The following is a 23,570-nucleotide window of genomic DNA, read 5'->3' on the forward strand; positions in this document are numbered from 1 at the left end:
AATGCCTTCCAACTCAACAAGTAATTTATGGATTCGTGTTTTCTGTATTGAATTTAGTAATGGAGACATTATGGTGTGGATTTGGAACATCTGAGTCTCTAATAAGAAGTTGTTTTAACCTCTCTGCACCTCATTTCTCCTGTAGTTTAATGGCAGACTAGTTGATTTCCGTTGTCCCTTCCAGTTTTCTTGTTTTGTTTTTTTGTTTGTTTGTTTTGGCCAAGTGGCATGTGGGATCTTAGTTCCCTGACCAGGGATTGAACCCGTGCCCTCTGCATTGGGAGCGCACAGTCTTAACCACTGGACCATCAAGGAATTCCCCTTCCAGTTTTAAATTTTATGGCTCAACAGATTTTTTTTTTTTAAAAGACAGGTATCTCTCACTTTGAAAGGTAGCACCAACCTATTTAGGTCTATTGCATGTTTGGATTTTAACATTAGATCCAGTCCAGATTAAGGTTTTCATATTATTAAACCTGGTGGCTGTTTCTGATCAGAACTTAGTATATCTGGGATATGAGAAAGTTGACGTTGATTCTTATTAGAAAATTTTAATTATAAATTTTGATACATTATGTGTTTTCTAGAGAACTGGGAAAGAGTGTAGTTGAAATAAAATTATCTTATAAACATTAAAATATACTCAGCTAAATGTGGAAGGATGTTAATAATTTTTTCAACTTCTTTTTAATTATCACTTCCCTAAAGATATATAGCCTTTAGAATTTAAAATAAAGAAATCAGTTGAAGCTAATTTTCTTTAGTTTAATGCCAGACTGTTTTCTTAGTTTAATGCTGGCCATTAGCAACAATGTTGGATAGTCAGTTTTTCTTACTTTATAGGTAACTAAGGCTCAGAGACCTTAAGTAATTTGCCAGGGTGTTACTGACAAATTACTGATACTAAAATATTGATACTATGTGGTTAAATAGAGCCAGAATTTCAAACCCAGAGTTAGAATTTAAAACTCAGTTGTGTTTCACTCAAAAATTGTGTCATTTCCTCTGGTTCTCAAACTTAGTTGTGTTTGAGAATAGCCTAAGTAGCTTTTAAAAAACTACAGTTGCCTAATGTGCAGCATGGTGACTATGGTTAATAATAACGTATACTTGAAATCTGCTAAGAGAATAGATCTCAAGTATTTTCACCACACACACAAAAGAGGTAACTATGTGAGGTGATGGATGTAATCATTTCACAATGTATACATATATCAAAACATCACTTTGTACACCTTAAATATATGCAATTTTTATTTACCTAATAAATAAATGAAAACCAAAAATCAATCGAATAAAAAAGCTAAAACTGTCAAGAAAAGGAAAAAACGCCCTACAGATACCTGTTTCACTGATAATCAGTAGATTTTATGGAATGTCTCAGGTATGTTTTAAAAGCTTCAGAAGTAATGCTTATGATTAATCGGAACAACCCTCTATATTAGCACTTCTCAAGCTTCAAAATACATGCAGATCACCTGAGGATCTTGTGAAAATGCAGATTCTGGTTCAGTACATCTGTGGCAGGGCCTGAGTTTTGCATTTCTGGTGAGCTCCCAGGTGACATAATTGATGGAGACCCCTTGCATCCATACTATGAGTAGCAGTGACCTACACTATGTGATATTTGATTTATGATATGAAAATTTTGGCTCCAGTTTCTGTGAAGGCTGTGATTAATTCACATTTCTATGAATTTTAATTATAAATTTGATACAGTGTTACGTGCCTTTGGATTTCTACTTGAAGAGCTTTCCTCCCTGTGTTAAAGTAGCAAGTGATAAAATATTTACTTAAGCTTTAAATCATTCAGCTATGGGACTTCAATCACATTCTTTTAATTGATTTGGAAACTAAGAACTCAGTCTGGTAGCATCCATTTATTATTAGTCCATTTCTGCAAGAAAACAAGTATATTAATTCTAGCTTTTAATCCTAGTTTTTGACTATCTTAAAGAAAATGTCAGTACACCTATATTCAAAATGTAAGTATGTGGAAGAAGAAAAGGATTTTCACAGTGAAATGTCTGCCCTTTTCAGGTTCCCCAGCACCACCACTGCCATCTGTTATGTCTCCTGGCAGGGTGGCAGCTAGTCGACTGGCTCAACAAGGAAGTGATTTAATTGTTCCTGCAGGTATTCACTGCACTGATTGGATAAAGCCCTTCTTGCTACTGCTGAAACTAAACTAATTCGCTCAGTTTCTTATCACTTGCTTTATATTCTTAGGTGTGTGTTATTCTGGCTTTTTTGGTGGCTGCTTTTTTTTTTTTTTTAACAATAGGGAAAATAATCTTTCTAGCCATAGCTTATCTTTCTGGCTTTTCAAAGTTTATTAGGCTCTATTTCAAACCCGAAATTTAATTTACCTTAACGATTACAAAACACTGTAAAATTTGATTCATTTTAAATCATCCTCTCTTTGCTCTGGAAAATGTTGGTTTACTTATTTGATCCTAAAGTGCTCTGCACTTTAATATTGCTGGACTATAAAAACAGGGAAAAAATAAACTTTGTATTTCTTTTTACATGAAATGTTAATATTTTATATTTTGTTTCTGTGAGAATTTTGTAAATTCTTAAATGTGCTTGATTTTGTATGCTGTTCTCTTTCTTAGATTGTGGTAAAGCTGTGATAAAGGCTGGGCTGGCTAGAGGAGTGAGAAAAGAGATTTTTGCTGACTGTAACCTTTTACAGCCATTTTATAAAACATTTTCTCTTGTCTTCTTTTCATTGTTATTTTAAAATTATTATGAAGTTTCTATCCCAAGTCATTAGCATCATAAATGTTTATTAAATATTTTATTCTGTGAAAAATATTTTACTATTAGGAACTATATAGTTGTAGAGTTGCTTTTATGTCATAATTTCTTGATTGTTGGAGTAATGCATTATCAGGGCTTTATACTGCCTGTATTAATTATGGCTTTTTTGGGAGATGGGGGGTCTCTTGAGAAAAAATGAAGTACAATGTAGGTCTTGTTATAACACAGCCTCTTATACTAGTGGTAAGATATTTTTAATGACTATTTAAAATTATAGTGTTTTTAAATCCTACAAAATTACAGTAACATTCTATTGCTGCTCTCTTCTATGTAGTATAGTGAAAGGAGATCACTGTGAAGAGTGCGTGGCCTTTCAGATTTTCACTGACAGTTTTTTTTAGAATCATTAGGTTATAAGATTAATTGTGGAAATTTTATTTTTCTTGAAGTAAACAGCAGTGTATTTAGAGAAGAAGGCCGGTTTGTTTTTAAGAAGATGGACAAACCTCAGAAATATATTTTTTTAAGTGTTAGGAAATTATCCTCAAAATGATTCCAGGAAGTTCTAGTCCTTCACTTTGTGGGAACTTTTTTATATCTTTAAATGCATAAGTAGTTTAATTTGAACAGCATCAGTGTTTTGTTTTCTTTCTACTTGTCTTTATCTGGTTTGCATTTTTATCTTTTGTTCTGATCTTACAGGTGGCCAGAGAACGCAGACAAAAAGTGGACCAGTTATTCTAGCAGATGAAACTAAAAATCCTGCAATGGAAAAGTTAGAACTTGTTAGAAAATGGAGTCTAAATACCTACAAGGTTTGTAATTTTTTTTTTTTAATGTTTCCACCCTATCTGGCTCTAAGAATTTTCATTCGTATGTTATTCAAATTATTATTTTGCAATTATATGAATATATAGGAGAGAATAATGCTATTTAAACATAAATATACAATTAGAAAAATGAAGTATTTTGTCTTATTGATCTTGGCATAAATGTATTTTAAAAAGTCAGTAGCAAGAGTTTAAAAAAAAACTACTAAAGTTCTTACTAATTGACAGATAACACATAGTTGAAGAAGAAATACAGTGCCTGGGAGGGAGCACATTTAGCTGTATACAGAGCTGCTCTAGATATGTTTCTCACAACCTGCAGCTTTTTGATGCTTTATAGCAGCTGAATGTCAAGAGAGGTGTATTAGTTTTCCAAAGTTTGGAATTCTCTGATTTATTGTAATAACTAAGCACTAACTGTACACACAGCAAATGAGTTGGACTTCAAAAGTTTATTGTTGTTAGTTGTATTGTTTCAGAGTAATTGTTGGTTATTTTTTTTATGTTCTTATAAAACAAATAAGCAAATTATTTAATCTGTACTATATTTGATGTATTACAAATAGATAAGCCCCAAATCCACTTAGTACCTTCAAATCTTAACCAGGGACAAGACGGTAGAATTCATAGAATAGTTAAGTGGGTGAAAGCCCTAGCAGTTCAAGTTAGAGCATTAGCCTTAACACTGGCTATATTTGTGAATTGGTAGTGGGCCTAGTGGTTTGTAAGTCAGGAATTGTCTGTATTTTTATACGGGAGTCTCTTATGTGTCTTCTTTTTTTTTTTTTTTTTCTTCAATGGAAGGCTTTTTTTTTTTTTAAAGGAACTCCTTTATTTATTTATTTATTTATTTATTTTTGGCTGTGTTGGGTCTTCGTTTCTGTGCCAGGGCTTTCTGTAGCTGCGGCAAGCGGGGGCCACTCTTCATCGCAGTGCGCGGGCCTCTCATTATCGCGGCCTCTCTTGTTGCGGAGCACAGGCTCCAGACGCGCAGGCTCAGTAGTTGTGGCTCACGGGCCTAGTTGCTCCGCGACATGTGGGATCCTCCCAGACCAGGGCTCGAACCCGCGCCCCCTGCATTGGCAGGCAGACTCTCAACCACTGCGCCACCAGGGAAGCCCTCTTATGTGTCTTCTAAAGAGTAATACAAAAGCGAATTTATTCTTTCAGTTAGTATTTTTAAAGTATGGTCTGCAGTTTTCTACAAAAGTACAGGTATTCTTAAGATGGTAAAAGCGCCCTGAAACTGCTACATGAATCTTTTCCAAAAAATTATTTAGTTCATGTCAGTGTAGAACTGAGAAATGCCAGTGGTAGCCATCAAAAAGGCATCAGTGGATGCCTGTGAAACTGTTCTCACTCAGGACATTCTGTTTACTCATTGCCCCTTTTGTTCTCAAGGACATGGATTCTCTCATTCCATGTATTGTTTTTCCCTTTGTATTCCCTCATATCACAACAGTTCACCCAAATATTCAAACGTCTACTTCATCTTCTCGCTGAATCTGCGTATCTAGTTAATTATTAAATGGATTCTGCCTCTTTAATATTCTTTGACTTTATCCCCTCGTCTCCATCTCACCCTTCACAGCCATATGATTACTCTCTCACATTACTGTAGTAGCTTCTTGACAAATTCTCTTAGCCTACATATTCTGCTCTGCCTGACATGGTTCATTCTTGCTTAAACTCCTTCACTCGCTCCCCATTGTCTTTAGAACAGCATGAATCTGACCCCATCAACCTTTCCAACTTCATCTCCTGCTGCTCCTCTCTTCACCCAGGGATCCAGTGATCCATACCAGATTATCCAGATATTTCCTAAACAAGCTGTGCTTTCTCACACCTCTACTACTTTGTTCACGGGGCTGTATTTGCTTACTGCTTGGAATTCCCCTTCATGCTCCCTTTCATTCCACTTGTTTATCTTTCATACCAGACTGAGCTTCATTCATTTATTTATTAAATTCTGTTCAGCCATTCCTTTGTTCATTTATTCCTGAAATTTGACTCTAACCATTGGTATTCTCTATCCACACATTTGGAGCCTAAAGAATACGGGCCTTATTTCTGAACTAAATCCTAGTAACTTTACAATTTACCAAATTAAATTTTTCTCATTTTAGCCTTCCTCTCTTATGTCATTTAATTTGTGTTTTCCTTGTTCTTTATCTTTTTTTTTTCCTATATGTGTGTGTTTGTCATGTATTTCTTTTCTTCTGTCTTTTACCTCTTCAGTAATCTGAGTTGAATCATTAAGATTCCAGTTATCTCTACATTAACATACCACATTCAGACTTTTCTGTTAATAAAAATGACCAGTCTTCATAATGTGTGCACATGGCATAGTATTACGTGAAAGAGTTATTCTCTTCAGAGTGATCACTTTATTTTTAGCTGAAAATTTTTTTTCATCAGAAAAGTTTGGATATCTCAGTCTAAGTCAAAAGAGAGAAAGTCCTAGCTTACATGATTTTATGAAGTTTGTAGCCCAGTGTGTCTGGGCTGACATAGGACTCTCTATTCTTGTGGCTTTTTGACCTTTTTGGTCCAAGTTGTGAGCTGATATAGGACATTTGCTGTCATTTGGATAATCCTTCAAGTATTGATTCTGATTTGGGTGAATTAGGACTTTGCTTGTTACCCATCTTACTCTTGAGGACCTTGATTCTGGCTATGACTTTGATCCTTTCTTTCTTAGACTTCAGTTCCTACATGATTTCTAACTTTAATTTCTTCTGTCTGTTTCTGTTCTCTAGCAAACACTTTAAGGCTTTTCCTAAAAGAGAATATTAGCACCTCCTTTATTGGTTGTTAATTTTGGCTCCAAGAGCAGTCTGGTGATTAAAACCAAATATGTAATAGGAGTGATTTTAAGTTTAGGCCTTGAACCTATCTTCTTAAATATCATTATTATTATTATTATTAATTTATTTACTCATTTATAGCTGTGTTGGGTCTTCTTTGCTGAGCGCAGGCTTTTTCTGGTTGCAGCGAGAAAGGGCTACACTTCGTTAGCATGCACGGGCTTCTCATTGCGGTGGCTTCTCTTGTTGTGGAGCCACAGGCTCTAGGTGCGCGGGCTTCAGTAGTTGTGGCACGCAAGCTTCAGCAGTTGTGGCTCGCGGGCTCTAGAGCGCAGACTCAGTAGTTTTGGCACATGGACTTAGTTGTTCTGCAGCATGTGAGATCTTCCCGGACTAGGGCTTGAACCCATGTCCCCTGCATTGGCAGGCAGATTCTTAACCACTGCACCACCAGGGGAGTCCCTTAAATATTACTTTAATCTACCTGATTTTATTCACACAGTTTGAATACAAAATTTATTTATTTTCTTATTTATTCTCATCTGCAGGAATAGTTGTGAATAATGAACTCTGGTTTATCATTTTTGTTTGTTTTGTATTTTCCTAGTATAGAATAGGGTACTTTAAGAAGTCCATCTTATTTTTTTAAGAATAATCTCACTTTCAGCATTCAGACCTGTTTGGCATCTTTTCCAACCACTAAATGTTTTTTAAAAATGTTTTAAGAATGTGCCACCAGTATTCACACCTTTATCAAGTAAATATTTGTTGTCTTAAAGCCAATATCTTTCATTCCCGTTTTTCTTATCATATTACCTTATTTATTTACTTCTTGACCTGTCTCCCCTGTTCAATTTCTAGTTATTTCCTTTTATGCTCCCTTTTCCCCTATCCTTCACTCTTAATAACTCTTTTAATGTAATATCTGTCAGTTGCTGCCATGAAATTATTTTCCTTGTACTTAAATTGTTTTATTCCTTTTTTTTTTTTTTTTTGCATTATACAAAAGCTCTTGGTGCTATTTAAATACTAGTAGTACCCAGTGACTATCTTGTAAATTCATGACCTATACGGTGGTGATTTACGGTATTTTATACACTATTTATCATTATATTATCTTCCCCCAAGTAGGAGATCTATGTAGAGCAATAATTTACTTTCGCTTCTTCCTGCCCCTTTAATTTTGTTCCATTTGTCCTATTATTTTCAAAATGAATTCTTTTTTTTTCTTTACATTTTTATTGGAGTATAATTGCTTTACATTGTTGTGTTAGTTTCTGCTGTATAACAAAGTGAATCAGCAGTACATATACATATATCCCCATATCCCCTCCCTCTTGCGTCTCCCTCCCACCCCTCTAGGTGGTCACAAAGCACCGAGCTCATCTCCCTGTGCTATGCGGCTGCTTCCCACTAGCTATCTGTCTTACATTTGGTAGTGTATATATGTCAATGCCGCTCTCTCACTTTGTCCCAGCTTACCCGTACCCCTCCCCGTGTCCTCAAGTCCATTCTCTACATCTGCCTCTTTATTCCTGTCCTGCCCCTAGGTTCTTCAAAACCTTTTTTTTTTTTTTAGATTCCATATATATGTGTTAGCATACAGTATTTGTTTTTCTCTTTCTGACTTACTTCACTCTGTATGACAGACTCTAGGTCCATCCACCTCACTACAAATAACTCAATTTCGTTTCTTTTTATGGCTAAGTAATATTCCCTTGTATATATGTGCCACATCTTCTTTACCCATTCATCTGTCAGTGGCCACTTAGGTTGCTTCCATGTCCTGGCTGTTGTAAAGAGAGCTGCAATGAACATTGTGGTACATGACTCTTTTTGAATTATGGTTTTCTCAGGGTATATGCCCAGTACTGGGATTGCTGGGTCATATGGTAGTTCTATTTTTAGTTTTTTAAGGAACCTCCATACTGTTCTCCATAGGGGCTGTATCAATTTATATTCCCACCAACAGTGCAAGAGGGTTCCCTTTTCTCCACACCCTCTCCAGCATTTATTGTTTGTAGATTTTTTGATGATGGCCATTCTGACCAGTGTGAGGTGATACATCATTGTAATTTTCATTTGCATTTCTCTAATGATTAGTGATGTTGAGCATCTTTTCATGTGTTTGTTGGCAATCTGTATATCTTTGGAGAAATGTCTATTTAGGTCTTCTGCCCATTTTTGGATTGGGTTGTTTGTTTTTTTGATATTGAGCTGCATGAACTGCTTGTATATTTTGGAGATTAATCCTTTGTCAGTTGCTTCGTTTGCAAGTATTTTCTCCCATTCTGAAGGTTGTCGTTTCGTCTTGTTTATGGTTTCCTTTGCTGTGCAAAAGCTTTGAAGTTTCATTAGGTCCCATTTGTTTATTTTTGTTTTTATTTCCATTTCTCTAGGAGGTGGGTCAAAAAGGATCTTGCTGTGATTTGTGTCATAGAGTGTTCTGCCTATGTTTTCCTCTAAGAGCTTGATGGTGTCTGGCCTTACATTTAGGTCTTTAATCCATTTTGAGTTTATTTTTGTGTATGGTGGTAGGGAGTGTTCTAATTTCATTCTTTTACATGTAGTTGTCCAGTTTTCCCAGCACCACTTATTGAAGAGGCTGTCTTTTCTCCATTGTATATTCTTGCCTCTTTTATCAAAGATAAGGTGACCATAAGTATGTGGGTTTATCTCTGGGCTTTTTATCCTGTTCCATTGATCTATGTTTCTGTTTTTGTGCCAGTACCATATTGTCTTGATTACTGTAGCTTTGTAGTATAGTCTGAAGTCAGGGAGCCTGATTCCTCCAGCTCCGTTTTTCTTTCTCAAGATTGCTTTGGCTCTTCAGGGTCTTTAGTGTTTCCATACAAATTGTGAAATTTTTTGTTCTAGTTCTGTGAAAAATGCCATTGGTAATTTGATAGGGATTGCATTGAATCTGTAGATTGCATTGGGTAGTATAGTCATTTTCACAATGTTGATTTTTCCAATCCAAGAACATGGTATATCTCTCTATCTGTTTGTATCATCTTTAATTTCTTTCATCAGTGTCTTATAGTTTTCTACATACAGGTCTTTTGTCTCCTTAGGTTGGTTTATTCCTAGGTATTTTATTCTTTTTGTTGCAATGGTAAATGGGAGTGTTTCCTTAATTTCTCTTTCAGATTTCTCATCATTAGTGTATAGGAATGCATGAGATTTCTGTGCATAAATTTTGTATCCTGCTACTTTACCAAATTCATTGATTAGCTTTAGTAGTTTTCTGGTAGCATCTTTAGGATTCTCTATGTATAGTATGTCATCTGCAAGCAGTGACAGGTTTACTTCTTCTTTTCCAATTTGGATTCCTTTTATTTCTTTTTCGTCTCTGACTACTGTGGCTAAAAGTTCCAAAACTATGTTGAATAATAGGGCTAAGAGTGAACAACCTTGTCTTGTTCCTGATCTTAGAGGAAATGGTTTCAGTATTTCACCACTGAGAACAGTGTTGGCTGTGGGTTTGTCATATATGGCCTTTATTATGTTGAGGTAAGTTCCCTCTATGCCTACTTTCTGGAGGGTTTTTATCATAAATGGGTGTTGAATTTTGGCAAGAGCTTTTTCTGCATCTATTGAAATTAGCATATGGTTTTTATCCTTCAATTTGTTTAATGAGGTGTATCACATTGATTGATTTGCGTATACTGAAGAATCCTTGCATTCCTGGGATAGACCCACTTGATCATGGTATATGATCCTTTTAATGTGCTGCTGGATTCTGTTTGCTAGTATTTTGTTGAAGATTTTTGCATCTTTGTTCATCAGTGATGTTGGCCTGTATTTTTCTTTTTTTGTGACATCTTTGTCTGGTTTTGGTATTTGGGTGATGGTGGCCTTGTAGAATGAGTATGGGAGTATTCCTCCGTCTGCTATATTTTGGAAGAGTTTGAAAACGATAGGTGTTAGCTCTTCTCTAAGTGTTTGATAGAATTCACCTGTGAAGCCATCTGATCCTGTACTTTTGTTTCCTGGAAGATTTTTCATCACAGTTTCAATTTCATTACTTGTGATTGGTCTGTTCATATTTTCTCTTTCTTCCTGCTTCAGTCTCGGAAGATTGTGCTTTTCTAAGAATTTGTCCATTTCTTCCAGGTTGTCCATTTTATTGGCATATAGTTGCTTGTAGTAATCTCATGATCCTTTGTATTTCTGCAGTGTCAGTTGTTACTTCTCCTTTTTTATTTCTAATTCTGTTGATTTGAGTCTTCTCCCTTTTTTTCTTGATGAGTCTGGCTAATGGTCTATCAATTTTGTTTATCTTCTCAAAGAACCAGATTTTAATTTTATTGATCTTTGCTATTGTTTACTTCATTTATTTCTGCCCTGCTCTTTATGATTTCTTTCCTTCTGCTAACTTTGGGGTTTTTTTGTTCTTTCTCTAATTGCTTTACATTGAAGGTTAGGTTGTTTATTTGAGATTTTTCTTGTTTCTTGAGGTAGGATTGTATTGCTATGCTTCCCTCTTAGAACTGCTTTTGCTGCATCCCATAGGTTTTGGGCCGTTGTGTTTTCATTGTCATTTGTTTCTAGGTAATTTTTGATTTCCTCTTTGATTTCTTCAGTGATCGCTTGGTTATTTAGTAGTGTATTGTTTAGCCTCCATGTGTTTGTATTTTTTACAGTTTTTTTCCTGTAATTGTTATCTAGTCTCATAGTGTTGTGGTCAGAAAAGATACTTGATATGATTTCAGTTTTCTTAAATTTACCAAGGCTTGATTTGTGACCCAAGATATTCTCTATCCTGGAGAATGTTCCATGAGCACAAGAAGAAAGTGTTTCTTGTTGTTTTTGTATGGAATGTCCTATAAATATCAGTTAAGTCCATGTTGTTTAACGTGTCATTTAAAGCTTGTGTTTCCTTATTTATTTTCATTTTGGATGATCTGTCCATTGGTGAAAGTGGGGTGTTAAAGTCCCCTACTATGATTGTGTTACTGTCGATTTCCCCTTTTATGGCTGTTAGCATTTGCCTTATGTATTGAGGGGCTCCTATGTTGGGTGCATAAATATTTACAATTGCTATATCTTCTTCTTGGATTGATCCCTTGATCATTATGTAGTGTCTTTGTCTCTTTTAATAGTCTTTATTTTAAAGTCTATTTTGTCTGATATGAGAATTACTACTCCAGCTTTCTTTTGATTTCCATTTGCGTGGAATATCTTTTTCCATCCCCTCACTTTCAGTCTGTATGTGTCCCTAGGTCTGAAGTGTGTCTCTTGTAGACAGCATATATATGGGTCTTGTTTTTGTATCCATTCAGCCAGTCTGTGTCTTTTGGTTGTAACATTTAATCCATTTACATTTAAGGTAGTTATCGATATGTATGTTCCTATGACGATTTTCTTAATTGTTTTGGGTTTGTTTTTGTAGGTCCTTTTCTTCTCTTGTGTTTCCCACTTAGAGAAGTTCCTTTAGCATTTGTTGTAGAGCTGGTTTGGTGGTGCTGAATTCTCTTAGCTTTTGCTTGTCTGTAACAGTTTTAATTTCTCCGCCAAATCTGAATGAGATCCTTGCTGGGTAGAGTAATCTTGGTTGTAGGTTTTTCGCTTTCATCACTTGAAATATGTCCTGCCACTCCCTTCTGGCTTGCAGAGTTTCTGCTGAAAGATCAGCTGTTAACCTTATGGGGATTCCCTTGTATGTTATTCGTTGCTTTTCTCTTGCTGCTTTTAATATTTTTTTTGTATTTAATTTTTGATAGTTTGATTAATATGTGTCTTGGCATGTTTCTTCTTAGATTTACCCTGTATGGGACTCTGTGCTTCCTGAACTTGATTGACTATTTCCTTTCCTATATTAGGGAAGTTTTCAAGTATAATCTCTTCAAATATTTTCTCAGTCCCTTTCTTTTTCTCTTCTTCTTCTGAAACCCCTATAAGTCAAATGTTGGTGCGTTTAATGTTATCCCAGAGGTCTCTGAGACTGTCCTCAATTCTTTTCATTCTTTTTTCTTTGTTCTGCTCTTTGGTAGTTATTTCCACTATTTTATCTTCCAGGTCACTTATCCGTTCTTCTGCCTCAGTTACTCTCCATTGATTCCTTCTAGAGAATTTTTAATTTCATTTATTGTGTTGTTCATCATTGTTTGTTTGCTCTTTAGTTCTTCTAGGTCCTTGTTAAATGTTTCTTGTATTTTCTCCATTCTATTTCCAAGATTTTTGATAATCTTTACTATTATTACTCTGAATTCTTATTCAGGTAGACAGCCTATTTCCTCTTCATTTGTTTGGTCTGGTGGGTTTTTACCTTGCTCCTTCATCTGCTTGTGTTTCTCTGTCTTCTCATTTTGCTTAACTTACTGTGTTTGGGATCTCCTTTTTGCAGCCTGCAGGTTCCCGTTGTTTTTGGTGTCTGCCCCCAGTGGGTAAGGTTGGTTCAGTGAGTTGTGTAGGCTTCATGGTGGAGGGGACTGGTGCCTGTGTTCTGGTGGGTGGGGCTAGATCTTGTCTTTCTGGTGGGCAGGATCATGTCCAGTGGTATGTTTTCAGTGTCTGTGAACTTATGATTTTAGGTAGCCTCTCTGCTAATGGGTGGGGTTGTGTTCCTGTCTTGTTAGTTGTTTGGCATGGGGTTCCCAGCACGGGAGCTTGCTGGTCATTGAGTGGAGGTGGGTCTTAACATTGAGACGGAGTTCTCTGGGAAAGCTCTTGCCAATTGATATTACCTGGGCCCTGGAGGTCTCTGGTAGTCCAATTTCCTGAGCTTGGCTTTCCCACCTCAGAGGCTCAGGCTTGACACCCGGCTGGAGCACCACGACCCTGTCAGCCGCACGGCTCTTCCTGGGAATTCCCTAGCCATCCAGTGGTTAGGACTCCGAGCTTTCACTGCCGAGGGTACGGCTTCGATCCTTGGTCGGAGAACTAAGATCCTGCAAGACACCGCCAAAAAAAAACAAAAACAAAGAAACACCTTTTCCTGGAGACAAAGTGTCACTCCACGCTTCTGAGAAAGCTCTCCCAGCAACTCCAAAATGAATTCTTAATTTATAAGTATGGAAAACTGGGTAGGACCACCAGCTCACTGTAAGTCATATACATTTTCAGGGACTTGGAGAAGGGTAAAGAACTGAGATTCTTAATTCTCTTCTCTTTTAAACTCGCTTTATAATATATACTGACCTCTAATTTTGCATTTCAATTTCAGTATTTACTGGGAAGCAACTTAAATAAAAATCTGGTTTTTTTATTGATCATATGAGAAACTTGCTCTGGGACCCTGATGAGTGGGGAAATGCCTAGCACCTTTATATTTTCTCACTGCAGCTTTCTTTACACAGTAGCTCCATGTAGGCTATCTGTAGCACTCTCACTTCCAGATTTCTTAGATTTTCCTTAAGAGTAGTTATCTGTGTTGAAATACAAGCTCTGTAAGTTCAGTTTCAAAATTTGTTTCAAGTGTCCAGATTTATCTTATGCCTCCATATTCACTGTTGCCTTACTTTTCCCACTGCTGTAGCTTCCTGAAAACAAAAAACATTTCCTCATTAAACCTTTGACCCTACTGTCTGCTTGTAACCATTATTTCTATGAAAAAATGACCACTTACACAACAGTAGACATTTCTTTCATTTTGCCCAGTCTACCAAACTCCTTCAGTGAATTCTGGCTTCTTGATTTTCAACAGACTATTATATCTGGGTTGCCTTGGAAGGTACCACATGCTTTGGCTTGCCAGCAGAGTAAATGCCTCTGATAATATTCTGTTGCATAGGGAAAATCCTGGTGTGGATGAAAAGTGGGAATGAGTGGTATATCTCCTTTATCTTTTTACCATTTCAGATATTATTTCTTGCTGATGTGTCTCTTGTTAAAATCACGAAGTCTGCAGTTAAACTTTTCTCTTGATGTGATTTTCATCTCCCAGGAGTGTTTGTGTGTTTTCCATAGAAATAGTTTTATCTCCCTTCTGTGAGTTTGACCTCTCACCTTCCTATCATTTTCTGTATAGTTAATTTCTCTGCTTTTTTTATTTATTTAGTGATTTATTCAATTGTATGTTTATTCGGTTACATATTTAACAATTTGTTTGCTCATCACTCTTTCTTTTTTTTTTTAACATCTTTTTTTTCTTTTAAATGGATGACTACAACAAAAGCAACAATGATTGCAATTACCAAACACGAAACACACTCAATACTATGTCATAATATTGACATTCAGTCCAGTAATCCTCTACTGTAACAGCTCCTTTACTTTGCAGTGAAAATTGATTTGTATATTTTTTGCCTCTGAGTACTTGTGGGATTTTTTTTTTTATTCAAACAGAAAGTCACAAAAATTATAATCATCCTCATCAGTTCACTCAGTCCCATGTAATTAATTTTTTTTTCATCTTGATCTTTTGTTAGCACTTTTATGAATTCATCAGTTTTCCATTAGAGTTCTGAAAATGCTTATTCATTAAGTTCAGCAGTATAGTCAGTTACCAGAAACCTGTACTTGTCAGAGTCTTTTCCATGAATTCCTTGAAGATGAAACCCTTTTATAGGAACATATTTGCAAAAGCATCAGAGTACACCCAGAACTGTCTGTAAATGACAAAAGACTTAAAAATGACCACGGTTAAGGATTTGATGAAAGTTCATAATAATGTAATTGACAAGGTAATTTAGTTATTTCTGAGATATACATTTTAAAGTAATAACTAGAATTATGACTTATAACATTATACCAGAACATATAATATTTTTAGAAATTTCATGTAATGTCTGAAACATTTATATTAACACATTTCCATATAAATAACCAAAAGAAAGTTTAGTTATTAGTTGTTTTTTTTGTTTGTTTGTTTGTTTCTTTATACTGCAGGTACTTACTAGTCATCAATTTTATACACATCAGTGTATACATGTCAATTCCAATCGCCCAATTTAGCACACCACCATCCCCACCCCACCTCAGTTTTCCCCCCTTGGTGTCCATACGTTTGTTCTCTACATCTGTGTCTCAACTTCTGCCCTGCAAACCAGTTCATCTGTACCATTTATCGAGATTCCACATACATGCGTTAATATACGATATTTGTTTTTCTCTTTCTGACTTACTTCACTCTGTATGACAGTCTCTAGATCCATCCACGTCTCAACAAATGACTCAATTTCGTTCCTTTTTATGGCTGAGTAATATTCCATTGTATATATATATACCACATCTTCTTTATCCATTCGTCTGTCGATGGGCATTTAGGTTGCTTCCATGACCTGGCTATTGTAAATAGAGCTGCAATGAACATTGTGGTACATGACTCTTTTTGAATTATGGTTTTCTCTGGGTATATGCCCAGTAGTGGGATTGCTGGATCATATGGTAATTCTATTTTTAGTTTTTTAAGGAACCTCCGTACTGTTCTCCATAGTGGCTGTATCAATTTACATTCCCACCAACAGTGCAAGAGGGTTCCCTTTTCTCCGCACCCTCTCCAGCATTTGTTCTTTGTAGATTTTCTGATGATGGCCATTCTGACTGGTGTGAGGTGATACCTCACTGTAGTTTTGATTTGCATTTCTCTAATAATTAGTGATGTTGAGCAGCTTTTCATGTGCTTCTTGGCCATCTGTATGTCTTCTTTGGAGAAATGTCTATTTAGGTCTTCTGCCCATTTTTGGATTGGGTTGTTTGTTTTTTAAATATTGAGCTGCATGAGCTGTTTATATATTTTGGAGATTAATCCTTTGTCCGTTGATTTATTTGCAAATATTTTCTCCCATTCTGAGAGTTCTCTTTTCGTCTTGTTTATGGTTTCCTTTGCTGTGCAAAAGCTTTGAAGTTTCATTATGTCCCATTTGTTTATTTTTGTTTTTATTTCCATTACTTTAGGAGGTGGATCAAAAAAGATCTTGCTGTGAATTATGTCAAAGAATGTTCTTCCTATGTTTTCCTCTAAGAGTTTTATAATGTCTGGTCTTACATTTAGGTCTTGAATCCATATTGAGTTTATTTTTGTGTATGGTGGTAGGGAGTGTTCTAATTTCATTCTTTTACATGTAGCTGTCCAGTTTTCCCAGCACCACTTATTGAAGAGACTGTCTTTTCTCCATTGTATATCTTTGCCTGCTTTGTCATAGATTCGTTGACCACAGGTGCGTGGGTTTATCTCTGGGCTTTCTATCTTATTCCATTGATCTATGTTTCTGTTTTTGTGACAGTACCATATTGTCTTGATTACTGTAGCTTTGTAGTATAGTCTGAAGTCAGGGAGTCTGATTCCTCCAGCTCCGTTTTTTTCCCTCCAGACTGCTTTGGCTATTCGGGGTCTTTTGTGTCTCCATACAAATTTTAAGATGATTTGTTCTAGTTCTGTAAAAAATGCCATTGGTAATTTGATAGGGAATGCATTGAATCTGTAGATTGCTTTGGGTAGTATAGTCATTTTCACAATATTGATTCTTCCAATCCAAGAACATGGTATATCTCTCCATCTGTTGGTATCATCCTTAATTTCTTCATCAGCATCTTATAGTTTTCTGTGTACAGGTCTTTTGTCTCCCTAGGTAGGTTTATTCCTAGGTGTTTTATTCTTTTTGTTGCAATGGTAAATGGGAGTGTTTCCATCATTTCTCTTTCAGATTTTTCATCATTAGTGTATAGGAATGCAAGAGATTTCTGTGCATTCATTTTGTATCCTGAAACTTTACCAAATTCATTGATTAGCTTTAGTAGTTTTCTGGTGGCAGTTTTAGGATTCTCTATGTATAGTATCATGTCATCTGCAAACAGTGACAGTTTTACTTCCTGTTTTCCGATTTGGATTCCTTTTATTTCTTTCTCTTCTCTGATTGCCGTGGCTAGGGCTTCCAAAACTATGTTGAATAATAGTGGTGAGAGTGGACATCCTTGTCTTGTTCCTGATCTTAGAGGAAATGCTTTCAGTTTTTCACCATTGAGAATGATGTTTGCTGTGGGTTTGTCGTATGTGGCCTGTATTATGTTGAGGTAGGTTCCCTCTATGCCCACATTCTGGAGAGTTTTTATCATAAATGGGTGTTGAATTTTGTCAAAAGCTTTTTCTGCATCTATTGAGATGATCATATGGTTTTTATTCTTCAATTGGTTAATATGGTGTATCACATTGATTGATTTGCATATATTGAAGAATCCTTGCATCCCTGGGATAAATCCCACTTGATCGTGGTGTATGATCCTTTTAATGTGTTGTTGGATTCTGTTTGCTAGTATTTTGTTGAGGATTTTTGCATCTATATTCATCAGTGATATTGGTCTGTAATTTTCTTTTTTTGTAGTATCTTTGTCTGGTTTTGGTATCAGGGTGATGGTGGCCTCATAGAATGAGTTTGGGAGTGTTCCTTCCTCTGCAATTTTTTGGAAGAGTTTGAGAAGGATGGGTGTTAGCTCTTCTCTAAATGTTTGATAGAATTCACCTGTGAAGCCATCTGGTCCTGGACTTTTGTTTGTTGGAAGATTTTTAATCACAGTTTCAATTTCATTACTTGTGATTGGTCTGTTCATATTTTCTGTTTCTTCCTGGTTCAGTCTTGGTAGGTTATACCTTTCTAAGAATTTGTCCATTTCTTCCAGGTTGTCCGTTTTATTGGCATAGAGTTGCTTGTAGTAGTCTCTTAGGATGCTTTGTATTTCTGCGGTGTCTGTTGTAACTTCTCCTTTTTCATTTCTAATTTTATTGATTTGAGTCCTCTCCCTCTTTTTCTTGATGAGTCTGGCTAATGGCTTATCAATTTTGTTTATCTTCTCAAAGAACCAGCTTTTAGTTTTATTGATCTTTGCTATTGTTTTCTTTGTTTCTATTTCATTTATTTCCACTCTGATCTTTATGATTTCTTTCCTTCTGCTAACTTTGGGTTTTGTTTGTTCTTCTTTCTCTGGTTCCTTCAGGTGTAAATTTAGATTTTTTACTTCAGATTTTTCTTGTTTCTTTAGGTAGGCTTGTACAGCTATAAACTTCCCTCTTAGAACTGCTTTTGCTGCATCGCATAGGTTTTGGATCGTCGTGTTTTCATTGTCATTTGTCTCTAGGTATTTTTTTATTTCCTCTGACTTCTTCAGTGATCTCTTGGTTATTTAGTAACATATTGTGTAGCCTCCATGTGTTTGTGTTTTTTACAATTTTTTCCCTGTAATTCATTTCTAATCTCATAGTGTTGTGGTCAGAAAAGATGCTTGATATGACTTCAGTTTTCTTGAATTTACTGAGGCTTGATTTGTGACCCAAGATGTGATGTATCCTGGAGAATGTTCTGTGTGCACTTGAGAAAAAAGTGTAATCTGCTGTTTTTGGATGGAATGTCCTATAAATATCATTTAAATCTATCTGGTCTATTGTGTCATTTAAAGCTTCTGTTTCCTTATTTATTTTCATTTTGGATGATCTGTCCATTGGTGTAAGTGAGGTGTTAAAGTCCCCCACTATTATTATGTTACTGTCGATTTCCTCTTTTATAGCTGTTAGCAGCTGCCTTATGTATTGAGGTGCTCCTTTTTTGGGTGCATATATATTTATAATTGTTATATCTTCTTCTTGGATTGATCCCTTGATCATTATGCAGTGTCCTTTCTTGTCTCTTGTAACATTCTTTATTTTAAAGTCTATTTTATCTGATATGAGTATAGCTACTCCAGCTTTCTTTTGATTTCCATTTGCATGGAATATCTTTTTCCATCCCCTCACTTTCAGTCCGTATGTGTCTCTAGGGCTGAAGTGGGTCTCTTATAGACAGCATATATATGGGTCTTGTTTTTGTATCCATTCAGCAAGCCTGTGTCTTTTGGTTGGAGCATTTAATCCATTAACATTTAAGGTAATTATCGATATGTATGTTCCTATGACCATTTTCTTAATTGTTTGGGGTTTGTTTTTGTAGGTCCTTTTCTTCTCTTGTGTTTCCCACTTAGAGAAGTTCCTTTAGCATTTGTTGTAGAGCTGGTTTGGTGGTGCTGAATTCTCTTAGCTTTTGCTTGTCTGTACAGCTTTTGAGTTCTCCATCAAATCTGAATGAGATCCTTGCCGGGTAGAGTGATCTTGGTTGTAGGTTCTTCCCTTTCATCACTTTAAGTATATCATGCCACTCCCTTCTGGCTTGCAGAGTTTCTGCTGAGAAATCAGCTGTTAACCTTATGGGAGTTCCCTTGTATGTTATTTGTCATTTTTCCCTTGCTGCTTTCAATAATTGTTCTTTGTCTTTAATTTTTGCCAATTTGATTACTATGTGTCTCAGCGTGTTTCTCCTTGGGTTTATCCTGTATGGGACTCACTGTGCTTCCTGTACTTGGGTGGCTATTTTCTTTCCCATGTTAGGGAAGTTTTCAACTATAATCTCTTCAAATATTTTCCCGGGTCCTTTCTCTCTCTCTTCTCCTTCTGGGACCCCTATAATGCAAATGTTGTTGCGTTTAATGTTGTCCCAGAGGTCTCTTAGGCTGTCTTCATTTCTTTCCATTCTTTTTTCTTTATTCTGTTCTGCAGAAGTGAATTCCACTATTCTGTCTTCCAGGTCACTTATCCGTTCTTCTGCCTCAATTTTTCTGCTATTGATTCCTTCTAGTACACTAGAAGGTACACAGTTTTCATTTCAGTTATTGTATTGGTCATCTCTGTTTGTTTGTTGTTTAATTCTTCTAGGTCTTTGTTAAACATTTCTTGCATCTTCTCGATCTTTGCCTCCATTCTTTTTCCAAGGTCCTGGATCATCTTCACTATCATTATTCTGAATTCTTTTTCTGGAAGGTTGCCTATCTCCACTTCATTTAGTTGTTTTTCTGGGGTTTTATCTTGTTCCTTCATCTGGTACATAGCCCTCTGCCTTTTCATCTTTTCTATCTTTCTGTGAATGTGGTTTTTGTTCCACAGGCTGCAGGATTGTAGTTCTTCTTGCTTCTGCTGTCTGCCCTCTGGTGGATGAGGCTATCTAAGAGGCTTGATGGGAGGGACTGTGGTGGGTAGAGCTGACTGTTTCTCTGGTTGGCAGAGCTCAGTAAAACTTTAATCCACTTGACTGTTGATTGGTGGGCTGGCTTCCCTCCCTGTTGGTTGTTTGGCCTGAGGCAACCCAACACTGGAGCCTACCTGGGCTCTTTGGTGGGGCTAATGACAGACTCTGGGAGGGCTCACGCCAAGGAGTACTTCCCAGAACTTCTGCTGCCAGTGTCCTTGTCCCCACGGTGAAACAAAGCCACCCCCCACCTCTGCAGGATACCCTCCAACACTGGCAGGTAGGTCTGGTTCAGTCTCCCCTGGGGTTACTGCTCCTTCCCCTGGGTCCCGATGTGCACAGTACTTTGTGTGTGCCCTTCAAGAGTGGAGTCTCTGTTTCCCCCAGTCCTGTCGAAGTCCTGCAGTCAATTCCCACTAGGCTTCAAAGTATGATTCTCTAGGAATTCCTCCTCCCGTTGCCGGACCCCCAGGTTGGGAAACCTGACGTGGGGCTCAGAACCTTCACTCCAGTGGGTGGACTTCTGTGGTACAAGTGTTTGCCAGTCTATGAGTCACCCACCCACCAGTTATGGGATTTGATGTTACTGTGATTGCGCCCCTCCTACCATCTTATTGTGGCTTCTCCTTTGTCTTTGGATGTGGGGTATCTCTTTTGGTGAGTTCCAGTGTCTTCCTGTCGATGGTTTTCCAGCAGCTAGTTGTGATTCTGGTGTTCTCGCAAGAGGGAGTGAGAGCACGTCCTTCTACTCCGCCATCTTGGTTCCTCCTCTCTCTGCTTTTTAAAAAAAGAACTCCTTTATAAAAAATGTGTATTCATAAAAATCCTTAGTTGATGTTAAGAGAGAATGTGTCGGAGAGTTCATTTCAATTTTAGAATAGAAAAATATGAATAGCTAAATATAAATTTATGTGTATTGACAAGGAAAAGTCTCAAGATATTCGTTCTTAGAAAAGAAATGCTCAGGATATTATGTATAGCATAACATAGGCTCATGTTTACTTTAAGAATATTATATATGTGATTATATAGGTTTAAAGGAGAGTGTAGACTACCCATCAAACTATTAATAGTTTTCTACTATTTAGTTAAATTAAAGGACGGAAGAGGAATTCCATTTTTTTTTAATTAATTAATTTATTTATTTATGGCTGTGTTGGGTCTTCGTTTCTGTGTGAGGGCTTTCTCCATTTGTGGCAAGCTGGGGCCACTCTTCATCGCGGTGCGCAGGCCTCTCACTATTGCAGCCTCTCTTGTTGCGGAGCACAGGCTCCAGACGCGCAGGCTCAGTAATTGTGGCTCATGGGCCCAGCTGCTCCGCGGCATGTGGGATCTTCCCAGACTAGGGCTCGAACCTGTGTCCCCTGCATTGGCAGGCAGATTCTCAACCACTGCGCCACCAGGGAAGCCCAGGAATTTCATTTTTATTTCATTCATTATTTTAACTTTTACAATATATATTAATTCTGTGACCAAACCTTTGAAAGACATGATAAAAGTACAAATTTGCAAATTTTAAAAATTGTAAAACTTATTTACTACTTTTTAGAATATTTTTGTTAGATTTAAATGATAAGGATTACATTAATGCCCTACATTGTTACTCTAAAAATGTATTGTTGAGTAGTGAATTTGCTTGTAATTTTTTATTTCTATCAAAAATTACTAGAAAACTTATTTTCATGTGCTCTAAAGTTTAGGTACTTTAAAAAATTGTAAATTCCTTTATCATTATTTCTGGGACAGAGATAGAATAACATAGAATAGAATAACATAATTTAATTTTATCTGGGCAAAAGTAGAACAATTCAGGAGTCTGTAATCACTACCTCTTTCTCTTTCTCTGTCCCTCCCCCTTCCCTCCCTCTCCACCTCCTCTTTCTTCTTTCTCCTTCCTTTGTTCCCCTCATTCTTCCTACTCACACACATATACACAGCTATTTAAGGGGAAAATAGAAGGAAAAAAAGCATTTGAAACGAATAAGAGAGTAGAATTTTGGTATTCTTATTATCCCTATATTAATAGTCCAGTATTGTTCTTAAATCAGTGCCGAGTATCTTGGTTGTTTTCAGTAATCTACTGAAGTGCACAAAGCTTGAAATATGATTATGTGAGAGAGCTCATCTGGCAGTATATGAATTAGCTAGATAAGTCTTAAAACTTCCTATAATAAGTAATAGTTAATAAACATGTCTGATAAATTTACTTTCTGAGTCCTGATGAACCTCTAAGGGGGCTGACAATTTTCAGTTTGTTAGGCTAGCTTGTTTGAAGCCAAAAATGGTGTATGCCATATGCTCCAGCATTTGCACTTTGGATTGCTGTATTACTGTTTTTTTCTTTTGTTCTTTTTTTTCTTCCTAAACAAAGTATATCTTTCCACTTTTAGTGCACTCGACAAATTATCTCTGAGAAGCTGGGCCGTGGATCAAGAACTGTGGACCTTGAACTTGAAGCTCAGATTGATATATTAAGAGATAACAAGAAAAAATATGAAAATATTCTAAAACTGGCTCAGACATTGTCAACCCAGCTTTTCCAGATGGTGCATACCCAAAGGCAACTTGGAGATGCATTTGCTGACCTGAGTTTGAAGTCACTAGAACTCCATGTAAGATTATTTGAAATAAATATTGGGGGGTGAGGGGGATGAAAATGGCAATAGGAGTATACTAAGAGGTAAGTTGTTACATTTCTGATTTGCTGAATTCTTAATAAAATTGTAACCTTGTGGTGTTCTTTAAGATATTTCATATAATTTTCAAGAAGACCCAACTGACTTTTATCAACATAGTGGTCCAGTTGTACCCTAAAGAAGATGTCATCTGGAGGTTTCAGGGGAAGGGAACTTGGTAAAGGAAAGGAAAAAGAGTACTCAGCCTGCTTGAGCCTAGAAAGAATCATAGCTATGTATATATAGCTGGGCGTGGGTAAAAAGTAAATGCAAGCACCTATTGAAAATCTCCTACGTAGTCTCTGAATGTCCTGAGCAAAGAGTAGCTTGCTTGACTGGATTTGTGATACACTTTTACTGAAATCATTAGTGTAAAATTATGAATTTTAGAATGAAATTATTTTTCTGTATATATCTATATAAGTATTCAGCAAAGCATTATTAACAATTTCTTATGATATCTTAAGTGACTCCTTTTATGTCTTTTTTTTTTTAACTCATGTGAAGCCAAAAGGTACAGAAATTCCTTGCCTACAGACTTCTAACTTGCACAGTTAGGTAATT

At 36.4% G+C, this 23,570-nt stretch overlaps 1 protein-coding gene across 10 annotated transcripts in view; it reads left to right on the forward strand.

Annotated features, from left to right (window-relative positions):
* Window positions 1-23,570, forward strand: part of ARFIP1 (ARF interacting protein 1) — a 129,451-nt gene that overhangs the window by 63,104 nt on the left and 42,777 nt on the right. For 7 of the 10 annotated variants that reach the window (XR_014244525.1, XM_082391550.1, XM_082391546.1 and 4 more), the window contains 3 exons: window positions 2,041-2,136; window positions 3,469-3,581; window positions 22,722-22,943. Coding sequence is in view for 9 of the 10 variants with exons in the window: in XM_082391550.1 (XP_082247676.1) it covers window positions 2,041-2,136; window positions 3,469-3,581; window positions 22,722-22,943 (431 nt within the window). In the remaining variant the exon portion in view is untranslated. The remainder of the gene's footprint in view (window positions 1-2,040; window positions 2,137-3,468; window positions 3,582-22,721; window positions 22,944-23,570) is intronic. The other 3 variants (XM_082391551.1, XM_082391552.1, XM_082391548.1) reach the window with 1 other exon arrangement.

The sequence above is a fragment of the Balaenoptera borealis genome, assembly GCF_965194805.1.
Source record: "Balaenoptera borealis genome assembly, chromosome: 4".
Classification (NCBI taxonomy): Eukaryota; Metazoa; Chordata; class Mammalia; order Artiodactyla; family Balaenopteridae; genus Balaenoptera; species Balaenoptera borealis.